This window comes from Cavia porcellus, unplaced genomic scaffold (genome assembly GCF_034190915.1).
Source record: "Cavia porcellus strain 051 isolate PalLab524CR breed Dunkin Hartley unplaced genomic scaffold, mCavPor4.1 scaffold_8, whole genome shotgun sequence".
In the NCBI taxonomy this organism is placed as follows: domain Eukaryota; kingdom Metazoa; phylum Chordata; class Mammalia; order Rodentia; family Caviidae; genus Cavia; species Cavia porcellus.
The window spans coordinates 42,732,457-42,754,832 of record NW_026947491.1 but is presented as its reverse complement, the minus strand read 5'-3'; the positions used below and the strand labels follow the sequence as shown (position 1 = coordinate 42,754,832).

Here is a 22,376-nt window from a genome sequence, read left to right as displayed (position 1 = left end):
GTAGATAAGCTGTTCCTTTTTTAAATTGGCAGGGTCAAACCTTTCCCACTGATCAGGGATGTAGCCTAGTGGTGCAGTCATGAAGCACTGTGGGGTGTAGTTTATGAGGTTTCCCATGGCTTGTGTTTGGAGACAACTATGTCTCGGGTTTTTAAATCGCATCCCATGCAGAAAGAGGAGATGGGATTCCACCCACAAAGCATCCCTTGTGAGATTCAACTATTCACCAGATGTCTCTGTCCAAAGCTAGGATGATGTGAGTGTGATTCACAGACACATAAAATAAAGCCCTTCTGAGGGCTTTTTGTCTTTATATGTGGACCTGTTAACTCCTTAGGGTGGAGGTGTTGAGCCACTTGATAGCTCTCCCTAGCCATTGGAAACTCCCCACTGGGACTCCCTCAGCCATGTTGATCCACTTGATTGGCTCTACTTTATGCAGAGTGCAACCGCTTGTGAAACAGTGTCTCTTCATTGACCTCTGTAGTAAGAACTTTGGTACTTAAAGGCAAAGGAGAGGACCCTTGCAAATTCAAGACCAGCCTGTGCTACAAAGTGAGATGCATAGCAAGACCTTGTCTCAAAAAGATGAATAGACAAAAATTAAAAAAAAATAAAGACTTAGTCACCTGAGTTAAACATTACTAGCTTTTTAGTTCCACTCCAGCCAGCAGGCATACATTTCTAAATTATCTGCATTTTGTTTAAAAAAAAAAAAAAGAGGAAGGAAAATAAACATAGTGGAACCCACCTGGCTGATCCAAAATGAGCAGCCAGTCATGTGGCAGACAAGATGGCAGCCACTCACAGGACGAGACAAGATGATGACTCGCACTAAGACAGCATGTAGAAAAAAAGCACAGATGGGACTCTGAGCTCAAAACAAGTAAACTGGGTTGGCAACTGCTCAGGCAGGCTACCAGGTTACCAGCAGCTATTTTATCCCAAAGAGTGAGAAAGCTGAAAACAGACACAGGAGGTCAAAAAGGCTCATTGAACTCTTAGGTCACACATAGTACCTCTGAATGATCTGTTCTGCAACAGGATTAGTAATAGGCTTGCTGGTTGTTCTTTACTGACTTATATCTGCAGTGAGTCACCAAAAATGGGAAAAAGAAAAGCAGAGAGCTGAACTTCAAGTGGGCCTGTCAGCTTCCTACAAAGAGGTCACGTGTACACACACACACCCCAGTGGGAAAAGCAGGAAACACTTCCTGGTGCCTGGAGAAGAGCGCCCCCCCCCCCAGGGAAAGAAAAGAACAACAAAAAACCTTCATGGCATTTTAGAGAGGAAAAAAAAGTGCCCAAAGGACTTTCACTGCTTTCTTGGCTGGCCACGTTACATACATTGCTAGGTTTGGGGGTGTTGGAGTCTCCTTCTGGAGGTAGTTTCTAAATTCTTTCGGTCCTAAGCAAAGAATTGGTCCAGACAAATGCAAATAGTAGCACAGTTTTATTGAAGGAAAGAAACAGCTCTGCAGAGCACATTTGAGTCAAGTAAAAGTAGGAAAAGTACATCCTACAGTGTCAGGGTGACCACCACGCAAGAGAGAACACAGTGGCAAACACTCAGTGTGGACTGTCCTTTCTGTGTCACCCACTCCTTAAAGTGATGTCAAGTCTAGGCTGGCCTATCAGAAACCTGGGAGTTCTCATGAGAAGCCCACATGCAGGGCTTTGGGAACTGTTCTGTGCATGTGTTCTGGGATCTTGTCACACCTCCTTTCCCATGCTCTACATTCCTGTCTCATTAATGTGAATAGATCTGCTATTCTTCTTCAGCCTTTTTTTTTTTAAATTTGTTTTTTGAAATAGGGTCTTGCTATGTATTTCAGGCTGGCCTTAAACTCACTATGTAGCTCATGCTGGCTTTGAACTTGTGGTGATCCTCCTGCCTCAGCCTCCTGAGTATTGAAATCATAGTCAGGTGCCACCACGCCCAGCTAATTTGAACCGTTTTTAACCAAAGCAGAATAAGCTAAGTATTAGGAAGTGTTAAAAATACAACATAAATATATTTTTTTAAAAAGATGTACTAATTCTAGTTACAAATGGGATGTTGCTTTTTTATATTCCATAATTATGTTTAGGAAATCATAAACTTAGATCACTGATTTAAATGAAATACATGAAGAAAAAATAAATGAAATACGTGAATTTGTAGCAAAGCTTTATAGTTATAAGAAATACCAAAGAATGCATAAAATGAATGTTTGTTGACTTTTGTGTCATATTCTTAGGTCCCTCACCAGTGTTATATGAGGTGGGGAGGCAAAACAGATGAAAAACTGAAGGCAGAATCACTGTTACCAAGGAAACAAATATGAAACAGCCATTAGCAAGAGTACAGTGAAGACAATTCTGTAAAAAGAAACAAAAATTGCTATAAAACTGTGCATCTTAGCCGGATATGGTGGCACTTTCCTGTAATCCTAACACTCAGGAGGCTGAGACAGGAGAATCCTATTCTGTTCAAGGCCAGCCTAGGCTGTAATAGCAAGACTCTGTCTAAAACAAAACTACAACGAAAAAAAACTATGCATCTTACTCTTTCAAGCCAGAAAATTATGCTTCTATATTCAGTGAAACAGAAATAAACTTCTTTTTCTATTAACATATAGAAATAATTCTTTTTTTAGTATTGTGGATGGGTAAAGTGTGATTGTAATCATAGTTCTACTAAACTGCTACAAGGTAAGACAAGGACACATTTATGGGTTCTGGGGATATATTCTGAAATTCTTAGCATAGTAGACACTAACAACAATTAACAACCAAGTGAACACAGAATCACAAGACAAAGGCAAACAGGCTTATATTTTAGGAACAGTTACAATCAAATTTAAGTGTAATCGTCTTTACTTTTAAAGAGGGGGTGTGTATGTCTGTGTTGTTGGGAATTGATTGGTTGGTGCTGAGAGCACTCAAGGTATGAACAATAAACCTATTTTTAGTGGTGAAGCTGATCTGAATAGTTACGTCTGCTTGAGAATGATAGCGAATCACTATCTTTGGAGGAAGGCCTACCCTTCCCTTCTATATTCTCCTTATATGACATCCCTCTCTAGTCACATATTCAGTAGGTCATATTGCTGTCATCACCTTTAGCTCTGGCATTAACAGAGCTGTCACTACTGTCATCCCCAGAGTCTCCAGTGCCCTAACAGTGTCCACAAAACCAATCAAGGTCATTTCCTGTCTGCTGTTTGTTCAGTGCAATTAACTATTGTCCTCCCCGTTTGTTTTTCTCTTCTGCCCATCCTGGAAAGGTACATACTCTTACCTAGGCATTAAATTACTAGGCAACTGGATATGGTTCTATAGACCCCAAAAGTACAAGATTTCCTCCTCCAAGCTTTACTTTTGTTTTGTTTTGTTTTTTGAGACTAGTTCAGGTTGACCTTGTATGAGTATATAGTCCAATGTGGCCTCGAATTCCCGGCAATCCTTCTGCCTCAATCTCCCAAGTGCTGGGATATCAGGTGTGCCCCACTACGCTGGCACCAAGCTTTATTCTGTGTGTATACTGAGGATTAAACTTTGCACTAAGCTATGTCCCCTCCACACACACAACCTCTTTTTTTGAGGTATAGTCTTGTTAAGTATTTAAATTGCCCAGGCTAGGCTTAAAATTTGCAGTCCTCCTCCACTGTCCAGGAGTATTGGGAATTACAGGGCTGTGCCCTCATGCCTGGCTGCTTTCATCACTTTTTAAAAAACAGAATGCTGGTCTGTTCTGTAGAAGATGTTTAAATAGTGTTCTAGGTTAGCAACCTCCGATTAGATTCTGTTTTTTGCTCTTCTGTAGGCAGGACTAGAAGTAGAAATGGTTTCTAGCTCTACATTTGGCTATCCTAGGAGCTGTGTGTGTGTGTGTGTGTGTGTGTGTGTGTGTGTGTATCTGGGGATTGAATGCAGGACCTTGTGCATGCTAGCCAAGTGCTGTACCACTGAGCTACAGCCCCAGCCCCATTTTAAACATACAGTCCAGTACATTAAGTACATTCACTGTCACCATTGACTATTCCAACTCTTTTTATTATACCAAACTGAAACTCTGTGCCCATTAAGTGTTAATTTGCCAATGTCCCCCTCTCCCAGACCCTGGTACCCTCCATACTGCTTTCTGTCTCTATGAATTTGATTGATGTAGGTCAGCGGTGGCCAGCCTATGGCACATGTGCCACAGCAGGCTGTTGGTATCGTTGAAAGTTCTAAAAAGTTCGCCATCTCTGCCTAGGTAATCAGTAAAATTAAAAGTATATAATATTTGCTCTTTCATGCCTGTTTTATTCTACTGAGCTTAATGTCTTGCAGGTTCATCCTCACTGTAGCATATGTTAGAACTTGCCTCTTAAGGCTGAATAATATTCTACTGTATATGTATGCCACGTTTTGTTTTTCCTTCATCTGTTATTGGACACTTGGGTTGCTCTACCTTTTTGTATTATAAATTATGCTACTATGTACATTGATAAACAAATATCAGTTTGAGTCCTATTCTTTCATTTTGAATATATACCGAGAAATAGGATTGTTGGATCATATAGTAATTTTATTTATTTTGTAGAACTGTGAAGATAAGAGGTTTTGTTCTTTTGTTCACTGATTTGTGCCTTGGGCCTAACAGAGTACATATTCAGTGAATACTTGTTGAATTAACTTGTTTTATTTTTTTTGAGACAGAATCTTGCTATGTAGTTCAGGCTGGCCCTAAACTTACATAGCCCAGGCTGCACTCAAATTTGAGGCAATTTCCTGTCTTAGCTTCCCAATGCTAGATAACAGGTGTGTACTACCATGCCTAGCACTGAATTAACTTTTTGATTTTTCTCTCTGTCCAAGCTTATGCTTAGTGGTCCCACACTGACTCCTAATGCTTGCTCTTTTGAGTTCAAGGCCCCCTAAACGGGCCCGTAAGCTAGGATTTTCTGGGGAACCCCATCAAGCTCACCAGCTTTTTGTAGAATTTATATTCTTTCCATTGCCCTTTGGGCACCTGGCCCGTCTCCTTCCTTAGAAGTGCCTGTATTTCCAACAGAGGTCCCATTTACAAGTTATTATCCCCCTTGGCTGACATTTATCTGGATGCCTTTTAAATTATCCAGTGCTTCTCACTTCTTGAGCTTACTTCCCTGTGTCCCAAATGCTCCTGCTGCTCCTGAGAGGCAGAGGCCAAAAGCACCGGGAACTTTTCCATTTTCTCCAGCCTGGCACCTTCAAGTCTAAAGATCAAGCCTTGTTCTTATTCCAAATATAAAAATTTTAAAATTGTCTTTCATGTTTATTTGCCAAAGTGAGCTGCATAGAGCTTCCCAACACTATTCTTCTAAAAGTCTTTGGCAGCCTTTAACATAGGCATTTTGGCTAGAAAACTTTACGTGCATTTTGAAAAGACTAACATTCTTGAAATCACATTAGTGAGACTAGAAGAGCCTACAGAATAAAGAAGATTGGAGCAGACCATACAATACTTACAAAGTTTTATAACAGAATCCCTATAATTACAGTAACAACTTTAATAAAAATATTGGCAGAGTTAAATCTCCACTAGCATTTGAACCTTGAATTTGCAGCTTATACCCTGGGGCATGTACTTCCTCTAATAAATTCTAGTGAGCCTTTACTTCTAATAGGGAGCATCTTCATCAGAAATTAAAATCTAAGGTAAGGTCCATCATCTTCACTCGTCCATTGTTTTAATATTGAGGTGAATTTCTTTGTACTTTTGTCATTTGCACATGTTGCTTCATGAGATGGTTTTTAGTGAAACCAAACAGTAACTACATCCAAAGACAGTATTCTATTGAATTTTCATAAGGTCTTCCTATATTGTTACTTTTCTCTAGTTGTGAGAAGATGTGCCTCTAACCAAATCAGAGATTAAAGCTGAGGAAGTTTCCTATGAACAGACATGAATTCCATATTATACTGTTGTCTTTACCCCCTTTGACCAATGGCACATGAGCAAGTTCACATTAAATGAGCAGTCTTTGTATTTGACTGTGGTCACCTGGCTTTTCTTTTACTTGAATCCATCTTTTAAACCTTTGAATTTGTTTTTTGATTTTGTAGTACTGGAGATTGAACCCAGAACTTTGTGCATGCTAGGCAAGCATTCTTATCACTAAGCTACATTCTTAGCACCATTTATTTATGTACTTACTTATACATACATACATACATACATACATATGTACATCTATACATATGTACATACAGGGCCTTGCTAAGTTTCCCAGTCTGGCCTTAAACATGTAATCTTCCTGTCTCAATTTTTCCAAGTATCTGGGATTACAGAGCTGTTCCACCAAGCCTAGCAACCCTTGAACCTCTTGGAGAGCTCGCTATGTTTCCTCATGTTATCTTTTATTAGCTTTTCCTCCTTTTCCTTATTGAAAAAGAAAAGCTTGGGCTTTGGACAGGTAGTCCTAGATTCATATCTTGGCCTATCCACTAATACTTCATGTGTCATATGAGTCATGTTACTTGGGCCTCAGGTTCCACATCAGCAAGAAAAAACACTCACTTTGAAGTAATTGGTGTTGTAAAGATGAGTAGTGATGTATATGAAGCATCTGGCATTAGTCAGATTTACTAAATGACAGCTGTTATAACTGGGGTCATTTTCAGAATTTCCCAACTAGGAATCATCTTCCCTCCCAGATTCTTTGTGACTCCTGTGTATCTGCATTCTGATCCACACTAAAACTCGACTCCATGGTCAGATTGCTGGTTAACCTCATCACAGAGGCCTCTTGCATCTAAGAAGTCAGTGTGCCTGGCACATGATGGTTGAAATGGTTGCAAGTCTGATTGCTGTCAATTAATTGAACTGAAATTAATTGAACTTTTCAGCATATTTAAGCTTTTGTCATGCATTGATCTTTTCAGTATTTTATATAGATTAAATTCTCAAATGTTTAAGGAAGGCAAAATGAGGACCTGTAAAAAAACTCTGGGTCAGCCAGAAGGTAGTGGTGCATGTCTGTAATCTCAGCACTTAGACTGAAGCAGAAGGATGGCCACAAGTTTAAGGCCAGCCTAGGCTAGTGAATTCCAGGCCAACCTGAACTACTGTCTCAAAAAAAAAAAAAGTTACCTTCCCAACCATTACGTTAAAATGCTAATTATGAAAGAATTAAGAGTGTCCTGACTTCCTGTGGAATCACTTATTCTCAAGAATAGATAGACCCCTACAGGAAGGGCCTCATTTCTAGCCTTTCAAACTATAAAGTCTATCTTGAAAGTAGAGAAAAGGACTTTTGATAGGAGAGGAATATTACTTAAAAATAATGTTTATAGGGGCTGGGGCTTTGGCTCAGCGGCATAAGCACCTGCCTTGCAAGCAGGTGGTCATGAGTACCTGGTACCGATAAAAAAAAAAATGTTTATAGAGTAAGAACACTAAAGAAAATGCATGATATAATGTATATGATATATATACATGTAATTATATGTACTCACCATTTATGTAAAAATACACATTTCTGATGACTTATCCTGTTACTATGTTGCAACAACCCTTATAAAGTAGATACTCTTATCTCCCTTTTGCAGATGAGATAACTGATACTTAGTGGAGTCGGGTAGTTTCCCGAGTTCAGTTAGTAAAGGACAGAGCTCACATTTGAAACGCAGTCAGGCTCAAAAAATCAGTACATTTTTTTTATTTTTGAGGGGGTGGAGAACATGCTACCACTGAACTGCAGCCCCATCCCTTTTCTTTGAGACAGTATCTGAGTTGCCAAGGCTAGCCTTGAACTTGAGATCTGCCATCTAGCCTCCCAAGAATCTGGGATTACAGGCAGTGGGCCACTATATTATAAAGAAATAAATTATCATAGTAGTCATTGTCTTTGGGAAGTAGTTTTTCTCTTCCATTCTCTAGGATTTTTTTTGCATTTTCTGTAGGAACTGAACATTAAACTTTTGAGTAGGGAAAAAGATGTGATGAAATTTTAGAACAAAAGTATGCTTTAGGATAAAAGAATTCATTCCCATTTCCTTTTCCACTCTTCTAAACTTTCCAGAAGAGCTGATGACTCCTCCACTTCTGCAGGCCACTGAGACCCTGTCCCCAGAAGCTGAAGAAGCCAGCACAGCACTCATTGCAGGTAACAAAGAGAGCCAAATCCCAGGGACCCCCAGGAGTAGGGGCTTTCTTGTTCCAGCGACAACTAGAATGCAGTGTGGTAAACTACAGATTTTCCCCCAACTGGAAAATCACAACGTTGGAAACCAAATCCATTCATGGGCTTACTTTGGCACATAGGTTCTGCACATATACATGCACTGCTCTGGAAGACTCAGCTTCTGCACCACCAGTAAATGATAGGTTGGGAGGTGACTAAAAATAGGTATTGGTGCATATGGACACTACACTCCAGTGTGGGTAGGGATGAGGATATATGTGGTTTGTTGGGTGGTGAGGAAGAGGGGGAGGATGAGAGAAATTGCTACAGGAAGCTAGGAACTTAAAAACACCCTTTCCTGTTTAGATAAACTGCTGCTTATTTCCCATTCTATCGTAAGTGTCAGGAAATCATTTGGGAGGGAGTTGTTTTGTCAGAAATCAAAAGCTTTGTGTCCTTAGCTTAAGTACCAGGAGACTTTAGATACCATGTATCATGGAAGCTTGCTGAGGGAACATGGATTTGAAGTGGATGCAAATTAACTAAAAACAAGAGAATCCTTTTGGAGAGTAAGGAAATTTTCTAATTCAGGTGACCCAAAAAATTCCTGAGATCTCAATCCTGAAACATGTCTCCATTTTCCCTCTCCTTTCCAAGTTGTTATCACCATAGTCTTCCTCACCCTGCTCTCGGTCGTGATCTTGATCTTCTTTTACCTGTACAAGAACAAAGGCAGCTACGTCACCTATGAACCTACAGAAAGCGAGCCCAGCGCCATCCTCCAGATGGAGAGTGACTCGGCCAAGGACAGAGAGAAGGAGGAGTATTTCATCTAGTAATTACCAGGCCTGTTGGAACTAAGTCCTGGCTCCAATGCTAATACAGTGACTGTTTAATTTATTAGCTCAAAGTTTTATCTGAATCCAGTGAGTGACACTGATTGAAGCAGAAAAATCCAAGCTCCTTCCAAGACACAGGCCCAAATGCCAGCATCACTGACTCCAGGGGCCAGAAGCTGCTTATGATGTGGGTAGGCCTTTGGAAAAGAACTAGTGTCTGTGACTAGCCAACAAGTGGGGCTGTACCAGGGAACACTTGAGTATGTGCCTTCATAGGAAAAGAATGAGGGTCACTGGCTACTGCTCTACTCTGTCCCCTTTGTGGTCGTCTAGTTGTAGGGCCAGAATAAAACATCTATATAAGTTCATCCCAGAGACTAAATAGCACAGTAAAAGGCCAGGCCCCAAGGGATAGGAGACTCTGGATTCTTACCTCCTGATCAATGTGCTATATCCCTTAATCTGAGCCCTTCCTTCCCAACAACCTCATACTTGTGCTAGTAACACAAATTAAACTTTTTCACTGATACATAAGTTAGACTTTTAGGTACAAGAAGTAACTACCTTTATACTTTGACTTGCTTAGATTTTGACATTTGTTAACTCCTTTGCGCCTGTTTTCTCCCAAGCAGCAAGAACCGTAGGGAAGCTCCATGAGTTCCCAGCACTGTCTCAGCAGTTTGAGATGAAGATGGGTCAGGAAGCTGGCCCCAGAACAGCCTCATTAGAAGCATCCTGGGAGATAAACTGGTTTAGCCTCAGTCCAGGTGGGGGCCAAAATTTCCCAGATTCCATATGTACACTCAGAGGAAACCAGGAAAAATCTGCCTTCTCCTACCAGTATCCTTGAAATCGGTCCAAGAAATACGTAGGATTTAACTTAGCCTCAAAGTAAGGTATGTTTAAAAGGTCCAGTACTTAAAACATAAACTGTTGGCTCCTCAGATATCATTTACTTTTGAATTAAGCTATCTTCAAGACCTTACTGTATTGTCTTCATTGTCCCAGCTCTAGCGCACACAAGGTAAAACCCAGGAGTTGGGAATTCTAGGAGTTTTCAGTATTTCTCCCCACACAGAATTTTGCAAAGTCTCTCCAGATGCATACAGGCTGCTATACTATTTCTCAATCCAAACTCTAGAGCTAGGGAAGGGAGCCAATTGTTCCCTTCTTATTTTAAATTCTGAGTTCCAGAATCTAAGTTTAGGCAGTAAAGTGAAAAAAAGTGTTGCATCTAAAGTGGCACTCATGAAAATAGTCAAATCTTGGTCTTGTATTCCTGCCATTTCAAAGCTTTCATTAAAACAGAAGAGCAGTAACACCTAGCAGAGTTCTAGGTTGAATATATACAAAAATAGCAAAGAAATCTAAAAACAAGCTAAGTAAAGAATCCTTGGAGTGAGGTGTAATGCAACTTCATCACTTTATTCAAATCTTCAAAATAGTCTTTATTCTACATTTTTAGTATAAAAAATCCACAAGTTAAGTGCACCACAGTGTAGAGAGAGACATACAACGCTGAACTTCCATAACAGTCAATGGTACAGTCAAACATCACATGTACAGAACACAAAATTTAGATGAACTGAAGTTATAAGATAAAATAAAATCCAATTTCAGAAAACACAAATCAAAATATTAAGGATCCCTGAAATATTCTTAACCCTAATGAGATCCTACTGGACTCAAGTCATCTTATTAGTGAAGCATTCACCATATGACCCTAATCACCCAGCTTCGGAATTCTTGGGAGCCATGAGTGGTTACATCAGACATGCTGTCAAAAAAATGATAACCAGTTTTTGATCTGAAAACTCCTCTTAATTTGGTTCTGAAGTCAAGCTTTTGAAATGCATCCTCCTCCTTGCCCCTCATTTTAAACACACTTTTATTGGACATTTTGCACTGGTACTGTTCTGTTAAAACAAAGCTCAGTTTTTCTGGCACCGAAGCAAATATGGGTTAGGTTTGTATATGCAGAAACAACCTATAAAGAGGGTCCAAAAGCACCCTCTACATTTGCCTGAGGATATAGAAAAGCAGGCATAATGGGGCCTGTGGTTGGGACACATGGAGGTTTCAGAGGATCCTTATGAAAGACAAGTTAAAAGATGGCAAGTGGGTAGAAGTGCAAGGAGAGAAGGAAATGACTGACTGGCTTTCTGTCCTGCACCACTGATTCAATGGAGACTGGCAGGAGGGAATGGAAGACTAAGGTTGGAGACAGCACGTGGGGCAAAAGATGGAAAGGAAAAGGCAGACAGCTAATGCATTTAACAAGTAATATAAATCAAAGATTGAAAGATTAAAGACCAATCAGAATAATTTGGCAACTTTAATTCTTAGGAAGATCAAAGTTCCCTCCAAACCTAATTTGATGTTTTATTACTAAAAGCAAAGACCAGTATGGTACAGTATTACTCCAGAGGAATTAAAGGAAGATCCTTAGGGCTGCTTCACCCACATTCATTTTATGAATGGATACCCTCCCCTACCTCAAAATGCTTTAGGGAGGTACTGCTACCATTACATGGTTCCTTATTAAATTTGAAAAGTGCCTGAAGTTTGGGCACCAGAAAGACACCCCAACAACATGTGTCTAAACTGCAATTTCAGGTTAATATGACTAAAGCAGTTACATTGTGAGAAGTGCTGAAGGTATGTGATGTCTTTCCTGGCACAGAGGCGGCGCTGGTTCTTCACCAGATGGTGTAGCCACCATCTGAGCCACCCATGAAGAAGTTTCCCTTCCGCTGAGTTACGAGGACATTGGCTCCCTGCATGACTGCAAGCTGAGCAGCATTGGGAGGGCATCCAGGAGGCGGAGGCTGAAAGGAAGGACAAGGTAGAATGGGCACAGGGCAGCTGACCAAGGGAAGGGAATACAGGTAAAGCAGATGCTATTAGAAAGATGGCAAAGCATGACCAACAGCATTTTAAGGAGCTGGTTCTGCCACCAATTTGGGTTTTAAAGCAAGTATATTTGCTCTGTGAACACAAGGCACAAAAAAGAAAGGGAGCCTATCACTCATTCAAAAGGTTCTAGCTCCAAGATAAAGCCTATGCGTGGAATCAAAACACATTTTCAGAACAGAAAAAACTCCCACTCACACTCCCTAAACAGGAACAATGTGTCAGGTCTGTGGCCAAATCCCAGAGGATTCCTAGATAATCTGGTGTTTTATTTTGGGAGAGCAGCTTTACATGTTAAACACACACTGCCACCAAGCCCTCTGGATACTCTTTTTTTTAAATGGGTGGGTACCGGAGATCGAACTCACAACAGCCTGCTTGCAAGGCAGGTGCTTATGCCGCTGAGCTAAATCCCCAGCCCCACTCTGGATCCTCTTAATACAGAACATCGAATTACCTAAAGCTCACAAACTTCTCTAATGTATAGTTCTGAGTAGATGGCCTTAGCAAAGACTGTGTGAACTCTTCTGTCCCATGCACTGGGGAACTAAGCACAAGGCAACAATAACCAAAAAGCTAAGTACTAGGGACTATGGTTCTATGTTTTTAATCATCTGGTATCCAAATACAATACCACGCTGATGAAATATTAAGTAAATGCTTACAGAATGAATAGGGAACATTACTAGACCAGTTGTTCACTGTATCAAAATGAACTGGAAAAACAGCAAGCACAACTGACAAAGCAATCTGGTTGACTTGGACCCCAGGGAATGTGCTAGTGCTATACAATGCCATAGTTCTCCTGTCCCCTCAGCCACTTTCTGTTTATTAGATGGCAGCTGTTGTACCAAAATTGACAACTGTTTTCCAGGGATGGTGGGAGAATGAATATAAAATCATTTCAGAAAGTGAAAACACACAAGGGCCGAGTTTCTTGAGGGCATACTCACAGGAATGTTGCCAGCAGTAGCCCCAGCTCCAAATCTGGCACCTGCATCATATCCTCCTTCCACCAGCACTGTTGAACCAGGAGGATAGATGGGACCAACTGGATAATAAGCCATGGGAATTGTGGAACCTAATGGCCCAACAGCCACAGACTGGGCCATAGGAAGATACAGAGAGGCGCCAGGAAATGCAGCTGACATGGTAGGGACTGTGGCAGCCCCTGGGTGCACAAAGCTTGGACGATAGAGCTAAAAAGGTGAAAAAGAAGGCAAGAGTTATTTTGTTTCCTACTTGAAATCTCTTCAATGAGTCAGTCTTTTCTTTGTGCTGCTGAGAATTGAAACTAGGACATCACAGATGCTACATAAGCACTCAATCACTGAACTACATCCTTTAAACATATTTTTAAAAATTACTTTGAGATAAGAGTCTCACCAAGTTTCCCAGACCTATCTTGAACTTGTGACCTCCTGCCTCACCCTCCCATGGCTGGGATAACAGGTGTATACCACCACACCCAGGCTAAGTCAATTCCTAATTCTCCTAGTAGATTATACTTTGTGCATTATTCAAGTGTCTTTCCACTGGCATTCAGTATTCTCCTAGTTCATTTCCTGCTAGACCTAATGTCAGACTCCAGACAAACTCATCTTAACCTCAGCCTGTGCCAAAAAACAGAGAATGCATTCTTGAGTCCAACAAATTTCTGCATTACATGTTTTACATTATTCCTCTGATCATTTTCTGTTTAAGAAGTCAGAGTTAGCTAAAGATGTAAAATGTGGTCCAAGAGTATTCTTAACTAGTTCAACTTTGCCAAACAGGCAGCACCTCTGAATAGGCAGGCGGCGCATCAGTATAGGGTGGAGCCTGAGGAAGATGCAAGGTCTGAGGATAGACTGGATTCCCAGGAGGCTGCACAGGGTAGGTTGGCTGCGTTGGATATTGACCTAGAAGACAAAAAATTCAGGTTGCCCACCACTATAGACACCAAAATGGGCAAAATATCTGGGTAGCTAACTTGGTGGGAGTGAGGAGATTTGCAAACAGCCCTGCATGGCAGTTTTTTGGTACCAAGAAAATAACCATTGTTCTTCTACCCTTATAATGGAAGGTGCTGGGTTCTGATTGGGCAAGAAAGGCGCTGTTTCCACTGTGGTATACTGTAAGGGGACGTCTAGCTGGGCCAAATTCTGACATGTAAGACGGCTCCTTTGCTGTTGTATCTAGGATGCCTCCGTTCCAGGTAGTCTCCACTGGCCAAGGTGTCACCAACCCTGACTGTGAGTAACGATGGTTCTAATTATTTACCTCGCGGTTTCTTATTCAAGGTCGACTTCCCAATAGTGGGAGAATGGGGAGTAAACCAGCCCAGGGAAAGGGCGAGACAATCCTACTTTGGCACAATCACAAGAACGGGAGGAAGTTCGAGCTCCGCCCGCGAAAGGCTAGAAGCGTGAAGGGCACAGGGAAAAGACCTTGCAGGCCCCGGACGGTCCACCGACGCAGCCAGCAGCACACTAGTTAAACTCCGGCCCGGCCCGCAGTACCCGAGCGCGGCGCCCCGCCTCTGCCGGCTCTCCATTGGCCCACCCAAATCCCTGCTCTAGTCCTCCATTTGCTCCCGCAGATGTCCATCATGACAAGGCCCCCCCACACACCCCCAACTCCGCAGCGCCAAACTGCGCCACAGAGTTTAAGAGGGAAAGGGCCGGGAGGCAGCAAGCAGCCGTAGTTACAAGAGGCCGAGGACGCCAAGTGCACCCCCACACCCCGGCTGGCCGAGGGGTGCGGCGCAGCCCCTGCCAAGCCTGGCGCGGGGTTAACCTGGGTTCCGAACCCGCGCGCCCAAGGCCAACACTACTTCCCCGATGGCCTCTGCCGCTCCCCGTCCTTGCCTTTGCTGTTCATGGTGTCTGCGGGTCCTGTTCGACTCGGCGTCGCGGACGGTTATTTTTTCCGTCCTCTTCCTGTTCGGAGTCACTTCCGTGTCACGTGACGGTGCTCCTCGCCTGGCGTCATCGGACGCCCGAGTGCTGCTGCCACCGGAAACCCCGCCCCCCGTTTGGCTTCCTGTCGCTGCGAAGAGGGCCCGCGTGTTCCTGCCAATTGCGCTGGCCACGCCCCTTATTCTTGTTCTCCGCCCTCCGCTCTGCCCCTCTACTGGGGGAAACCGAAAGTGGTGGTGCCGGAACGGGCTGTCTTTTGACAGGTTTTCTCTATTGGGCTTTTGGAGCCAGAAGGATGAAATGATACCCTAAAACCTTTTCTCACCAACACTCGACAGTCATTAACCCTGGATCAGCTCACTTTGGGAATCTTTCTCGAGGGACACAGATTTTTGGAAATTTTCCAAACTACTGAAAATATACTGTCCAAATCTTGGTACCTCTCGCTCTTCACATGCCCAAGTTCAATTTAAGCTTCGGCTCCGTAAAGATTTATTCTGCCAGTCCAGTTTCTGTCTTTTCCCGAAAAAGACTTTGACCTTTACTGCCTGTGTGTCCCAGTGACAGGCTATCACGTAAGGAGTAGATTGTGTTTTGCTGTGCCATCCAAAACAGCTGGCACCAAAGCTGACATAGTTCTAGAGTACGTGTGACCCTGCCCTTCTTTTAGCCCCTGTTACATATGACCTGAATGTGTGCCTGTGGACACATCTTTTCTCTTTTCATCGCCTCATCCTTATGATGAAAGATGACATCCTTTACAGTAGCAATGAAGTTTTTTCCCTTTCTTCATTCAAAAATACCTGCTGAAGCCAGGTAGTGCACACCTATAATCCCAGCTACTTAGAAGGCTGAGGCAAAAAAGATTTTAGATTTAAACCTGGGCAACACAGCAAGACTCTGTATCAAGGTAAAAAATGAAAAGGGCTGGGACTGTGGCTCGGTAGTAAAGAACTTGGTCCAAACAGCACAATTGCTAAGCACCCGCTACCTATAAATATGGAGACAGAGTTAAGCAAAGAAAAACTAGCTAAGAGTGGTACCCCACACTTATAATCCCAGCAGGGTGATCCCTAAAAATTTGAGATCATTTTGGTCTACATAGTGAGGTCAAGGCCAGCCTGACCATAGCAAAATCCTGTCTCAAAAAACAAAACAAGCCCAACAGTGTATGCCTGTGGAGTTTACACTGTCCATTGCAGTAAAAGTAAATACAAAAGCATTTTAAGAATGAAGCACTCTAGCAAGGGTTGATGGCACACACCTATAATCCCAGCACTGAGGGAGGCTGAGGCAGGAGGATTGCAAATTCCAGGCCAGCTTTTCAAGATCCTGTCTCAAAAAATAAAAAGGCATTCAGTAAATAAAATAAAAAATAAATAAATAAAAAGGAGTTCAGTGGGAGAACTCCCCCAGGTTCATCCACAGTAAGGGGCTAGCGGGAGCTTTGGAGAGAAAAGCTCCCAGTAAACATTAGAATCTTGATAAATATTTGCTGATTGATTTATTAAACCACAGAAAAAGATCCATACTTGCTTCAGCTTGTCATTCCCTTCTGTCTCCAGTGCTCTATCTCAGTTTGCAGAGCACCCTAAAATGCAGAATCCTATCTAGTCTTCAGAGTAGTGTGGTGTTGAAAGCAGGGCTTGTTCAGGCATTCCTCCTGTTTTTCAAATTAAGAGCATTGTTCAGAAGAGATTTTCTTCAAGTCACACAGTTAAACAGATTACAGAATTGGGTTTTATGTTCTGGCACCCACTTCCCAGGTCAGTGCTTTTATTTTGTTCTGTTGCTATTGGTTTGTTGTTGTTTTTGTTGTTTTTGTACTAGGGATCAAACTCAAGACCTCACTCTTGCCAGGCAGGCACTTATGCTGTTGGGCTAAATCCCTAGCCCCTGTTTTTTTCTTATTAATGCACATTGCCTCACATAAGTAAAATGTCTGATTTCCAAGTCTGTGTTGGGAGGTTTTTAAAGTTGTTTTGCTTTTTTTCAATATATTCAAATTATTAATTTTTTTTTCCTGTAAGGGGATAGAGACTACAGTCTTCTGCTAAGGCACACTCCTGCCTCCTTTTCGCTTTGAGACACAGGGTCTCACTAAATTGTTTAAACTGGTGATCAATTTTGGGATCCTTCCACCTCACCCACCTAAGATGCTGGGATTGCAGGTGGGTACCACTAACACCCAGCCACATTATTAGTTTAACTCGAACAAACATTGTTAGTATAAAGCCTATGACATTGACTTTCTTCTCTTTTTCTGACGCTAATATTCTTGAGGCAAACGAAACACTTGCTGTGCCAAAGCTTACCTTCCAAGGGGAAAGACTTGAGGTATGTTTATTTGGGTTTTGTTTGTTTGTTTGCTTATGATACTGGGAATTGAACCCAGAGCCTCACACATACTAGGCAAGTGCTCTACCACTGAGCCACAGCCCCAGCTAAAGCTTACCTTCTAATGCAGGGGCTTGCAACCTTTTTGGACCAAATCCACAGTAGTATTTTAGAGATAAGGTCTCATTAAATTGACCAATCTGACCTCAAACTCAAGAGCTTCCTGCCTGTCTCCCAAGTAGCTAACAGTGCACACAACCTCACTGTGAAACAGTACACTTTAAATCAGAACCCAGCACACACATTTATGTATATATAACTAAAACAAAATTTTATGACTTAAAACCATCCTTTATGCTCCCCTATTTTTTTCTGGTTTTTTTTTTGTTGTTGTTGTTGTTGTCGTTTTCTTTTTCTTCCCATCTTCCTTTTTCTTTTTTTCAACTTCTGTTGTGATTTCACATCCCACTAACATTCAAATTCACAATTTGACAAACACTACTTTTAATGGACTGCCATCCCCAGCCCTGCCATCCCCAGGCAAGTTTGCAATGAGTAATTGGTAAGTAAGTTAATGAATAACTCGCTGGAAATCAGATCAGGCAGATCTTATAAAACAAGCAAGAAGCATTTTCACTTTTCCAAATCAGATCCTAAAAATAATCCCACTCCAATGCCTGGAATAGGAGCGGTCACTGATTTGTGTGATGCCAAAGGAAGGCCAGTGAAGGAATTTACTGATAGACAGGGGATGTAGAAAAGACAAGGGGTAAGGGAGCACCGAAGAAATAAAAGATGAGTAGAAAGGAGACGATAAAATTATAACTCAAAATTATACTTTCAAGAATGCTGCAACTTCCAGGTCCCAGCCAGTTTACCCACTGTGACCTATATCATCCTCCTTTGACAGCTTCATGCACAAAATTCCTCAGGAAACTAAAAGTCCATAAATTAACTAGTTGAGAAAGAGCAGAAACCTGATCCTAAAATACAGGTTGGGAGAACCCAAAGAATTTTTAAATTACCTAGTCAGAAAAAAAAAAAAAAAAAAAAAAAAAAACAACCTGTAAAACTGCCCATACCTATTAAATGGGCCATTTCCCTTCTGGGAGTGGGCCACTTTCTTCTGTGGTTTCCACCCTTGAGAGAGGCATAAAGTTCCTTCTTCAAAAACAAAAAACAAAAAAACAATGCATCTCATTTCCCCAGGCACCTGCACTTCCCTCAAGCATGTCCTAAAAGTCTTTGCCTAGTAAACTCTCCCCATTCCCCTTACCGACATGTCCTAGAAGTTCTTTTTCTGAGAGGGGAGTTAGTAGGTCTACAAACTTATTCTCCAGAAGGCCAGCTTAAATTCCTTAGTCCAACTTTGGGACCGCTCAGATCCGGCCCAGTGACAGAAAGAAACCATGCAGTCAGTGAGAGATTTAGCTTTTTATGCAGAGACATTGAGGATCTGGAGCAAATGAGATTATCTAAAGAAGGCCTTTTTCATTTAGCATGTCACACATCCCACAGCACCTAGATTGAGTTCAGAATGATATGTTTACTGGGCATGGTAGCACACAGCTGTAATCCCAGCTCTCAGGAGGCTGAGGCAGGAGGATTGTGAGATTTTAAGCCAGCCTCGGCTACATAGTGAGTTCAAGGTCAAGCTACACTAAATAGCAAGACCCTTTCTCAAAAAAAAAAAAAAAAAATCATATGTTTACAGTTGCAGCTTTGACCAGGCCATCTCCTCCGACCTATAGCTTTTTGACCAGTTGCCCAATGCCTTCAACAGGACTTTAATTATTAAAGTTTTTAATCCTTTTCATTGCTAGTAAGTGGCTGTTATGGTAACAGTCCATCTCCACCCTTCCTAAGAAAGGAAGCTTCCCTTTTTTCTTCTCAGATCTCAAAAGGGGCCTGACAAAGGCAGCAGACCCAAAACCAGTCTCTAGTTCTGCCAGTGTTTTGGTACACACCTCTGCTGCCAGCCTGTGGGTTACTAAGGTAACCGACAGGGTGAAGGGGATCTGTAAAGGATGATAGCCGGGCAGTCTGTAATCCCAGCACTCAAGAATTTGAGGCAGGAAGATTACTGTGAGTTCAAGGTAAGCCTGGGCTACACAGTGAGACTCTGTCTCAAAATAAAAATAAAAATAAACATTGCACCTGTTTTGGAAGTCAGATCCTCTAGAGATGGGGAAGTGTGGCCCAGAGTACCCAGCGTCAGTACTGCTTATGGATTCACAGTTCTGAGAAGAGTGTTTGAGCGCTACTGCCAGTGCTGAAGCTGCTGGATGGATCTCCTTGTACTTCTGGCCAGGACACTGCAGCTCTGATACTGTCTCCTCTTGAGGACCTTCAAACTGTTTCTCTCCAGCCTCCTCCCATGTGGGAGCTTCATGCCAGCGGAGTACCCAAGATGACAGATAACCCATAGAACAAAATCATCATGAACTTTGGCTGAATTATTCCTTCTTGATTGAGGAGAAAACGGTGGGGAAAATGTTCACTTTTTGATGTTTCCTGGATAAAATTTCTTGAGATAGCAGCTTGCTTAACACAGGGATGTTGAGACCTGTTCTTCCAGGCTGTACAGAGTATCCAAAATATCTGTGCAAGTGGAGAGCCCAGACATCCCGCGCTCTCTGCGTCAGACCAGCTTTGTAATGGACACTGATTAACAGGACCTCTGTCTTTCAGTAAGTGTAACCTATAACCTTTCAATCTAAAAAGCTTCATGCTGCTCAAAAACAAACAAAACAAAACAAAACAAAAAAACAAAAAGAAAAACTTTGGGTGTGGTAGCATACACCTGTAATTCCAGCACTCTGGGTGGCTAAGGGAATTTAGTGATACCCTGTCTTGAAATAACAACAACAACAACAATAATAATAGTGAAAAGGGCTGGGGATGTAATTCAGCATGAAGGTCCTGGCTTCAATCCCTAGTACTGAAAAAAAAAATTGAGTTACTTCTCCGAGCTTCGACATGCACAGGGTGTAACCACCAGCACCCCTCCTCTCCTGAGCGCAGATGAACTGGCAGAGTATGCCGATGCTGGGACCCCAGAAGGTTTGGGCTGGGTTTCATTTCCACAAGGAGAGAAGGAGCTGGTTGGGAAGAAGCCCAGAATGGCCTGGGATGGAACAGTGCAGAGGTCTCCTTGTCTATTGTTCCATTTGATTCCTCTCCCAACTGTTCCTTGTCCCCTTGAACACGGCCTTTGTGCACTTGAGCACAGGAGAAGGTGACTGGAGGTGATGCCAGGCTCCTCTGTCTCCTAGGAGCCAGCTTGGAATAAAACCTTTTTCCCTTTTACCACGTCTCCAGTGTTTTTGGACCCGAGCAACAGGTAGAGAGGATGATGTGAGTCAGGAGTTCAAAGCCAGCCGGGCAAAATAATGAGATTCTGTCTACAAGAGGGAAAAAACCAGTTGTGTTTTGGTGTGGTTTGGTTCGGTCTGCTTAGTTCGTTTCACGGATTTATTAAACCAAACGCGACGAGAGTGCCGCTGGCTCAGCACCCAGAGACAGAATAGCAGTCCCCGAAGCAGCCCACTGGCTCTGCTCTGCTGGGACTGAAGAGCTGTGCTAGGTGAGCCAGATGGAGCTGCAGTGGGCAGAGGCCAGGCGGGTCCGGGTAGCCTTCCTCACTAGACAATCACAGACCTTGCTCCTCACCTGTGTGGCTCTCACTTATTCCTTACAAAGGTGAGGCCAATGTTGCACCTGGGCTATCAAGTTAATGTCTACAGCAGACTCAGAAAGGTGCGGGTAAGCAGGAAGCTCAGGCAGGTTAAGTAGCTGACCTAAACATACAGTTGTAGAGCCAGAATTGAAGTGCAGAGGCCACTATTTTGTTCTTATGGTGCTGGGGGGATGGAGGGGCATGCCAGGGATGTAGCTCAGTGGCACAGCACATGCATGCCTGGCAGGCGCAAGGTCCTGAGTTCGATTACTGGAACCAAATAAAATAAGGCGCTGGGTGGAGAGGGATCGTAGCCCCTCACATGTGCCAGGCAAGTGTTCCACCCTTACACATCCTCACCTCACTCATTGTTTCTAACCTGTTGCCTCTCAAGTTTTGTCATCTGCCAAAGACGTCACAGATTCTTGTGTGTCACCTTTGGCTCTAGATCCAAACCCTGTGTTGGGGGAGGAAAAGACTATAGGAGTGGGGAAAGAGAAGTAGACAGAGCTGAAAATCAGCTTGCAAATTCTGGGCCCCTACTGTTAGAAATTTAAATACGTTTACTGGAGGGTCCTTACCAAACCTCTCCTGGCCCACTGATTAAAGGATGAACCCTTGGCAGCCAGAGATCTGACCAGATCTTCTCATGCTATCTCCAGGCTGGGTCTGAGGGTCCCCAAGGTTGTCCTGAGGAACCTATCCCACCCTTGTAGAGTAAGTTTCAGGTTCACTGATTCCTGTTGTGGAGAAAGAATTTTCAGGATGCATTAGTAAGAGAGAGACACGAGAAGGTTTCATTAGACAGATATTTTAGGACACACTCAACAGGAGAGTGCAGGGGCTCAGAAATGAGAGGAGGCACATTAGGAACCAGAGTTGGGTGTATTTAAGGGTTTTCTTCAAGATGGGTGATTGATCTAGCTGAGTGTGATGGCCCATGCATATAATCCCAGCATTTAGGCTGGGGCAGAAGGATTGCCACAAGTTTGAGGCCAGCCTGCGCTACGTAGGGAGCTCAAAGCTAGCCTGGACTACATAGTGAGACCCTGTCTCAAAAATTAAAATGAAATAAAGTAAAATAAAAGACCTTTAGGGAAAATTTTTTTTTCAAGTGAGTTTACAGAAAGGGAAAAAGCCTTGAGTAACTTTTGTGTCTTGAAGCTTCAGGTAAGTGCAATTTAAAAATTTCAATTTCCATGTCTCCTTTCTCACTAGTTTTTATTTTTTCCACCTCAATACCTTGCAGGAAAATTCCCAAATCAAACCAAACTGAAAGGAAGACTCTGCATGGAGGAGATAAGAAGGCAGGGTTTAATCTTCATACCAGCAAGCTGTTTCAGGATAGTTCCTCAAAGGCAACAGTACTGAGTTTACAGAGAGCTTATTTGATATAGAATTTAGAAGTGGGAGGTACAAATCAAGTGACAAAATGTTACATAATTGGTTAGATGTATTGAGTCATATATTAATAGGCAGGCTAGTCTTTAACAGATTTATTGAAATAAAGGAATTGTTTATTGAAATACAGAAATATTCTGGGAACAAGGGAAGGAGTCCCTTACAAGGTGCC

At 42.4% G+C, this 22,376-nt stretch overlaps 2 protein-coding genes across 6 annotated transcripts in view; one reads left to right on the top strand and one right to left on the bottom strand.

Moving 5' to 3' along the window:
* Window positions 1-20,433, top strand: part of Smagp (small cell adhesion glycoprotein) — a 32,247-nt gene extending 11,814 nt beyond the window's left edge. For 4 of the 5 annotated variants that reach the window (XM_063254780.1, XM_063254779.1, XM_013159283.3 and 1 more), the window contains exons 3-5: window positions 8,034-8,117; window positions 8,793-17,124; window positions 19,363-20,433. In XM_063254780.1, coding sequence (XP_063110850.1) covers window positions 8,034-8,117; window positions 8,793-8,971 — 263 coding nt within the window. In that variant the 3' untranslated portion in view covers window positions 8,972-17,124; window positions 19,363-20,433. The remainder of the gene's footprint in view (window positions 1-8,033; window positions 8,118-8,792; window positions 17,125-19,362) is intronic. The other variant, XM_003476048.5, reaches the window with a different exon arrangement.
* Dazap2 (DAZ associated protein 2) lies at window positions 10,374-14,896 on the bottom strand. Its single transcript, XM_005006467.4, has 4 exons — window positions 14,737-14,896; window positions 13,670-13,788; window positions 12,841-13,086; window positions 10,374-11,802 (listed from the first exon to the last, which is right to left on the bottom strand). The coding sequence occupies exons 1-4, from the start codon at window positions 14,747-14,749 to the stop codon at window positions 11,674-11,676; spliced, it is 507 nt and encodes a 168-aa protein (XP_005006524.1). The 5' UTR covers window positions 14,750-14,896; the 3' UTR covers window positions 10,374-11,673.
* Window positions 20,434-22,376: the final 1,943 nt, after the last annotated feature.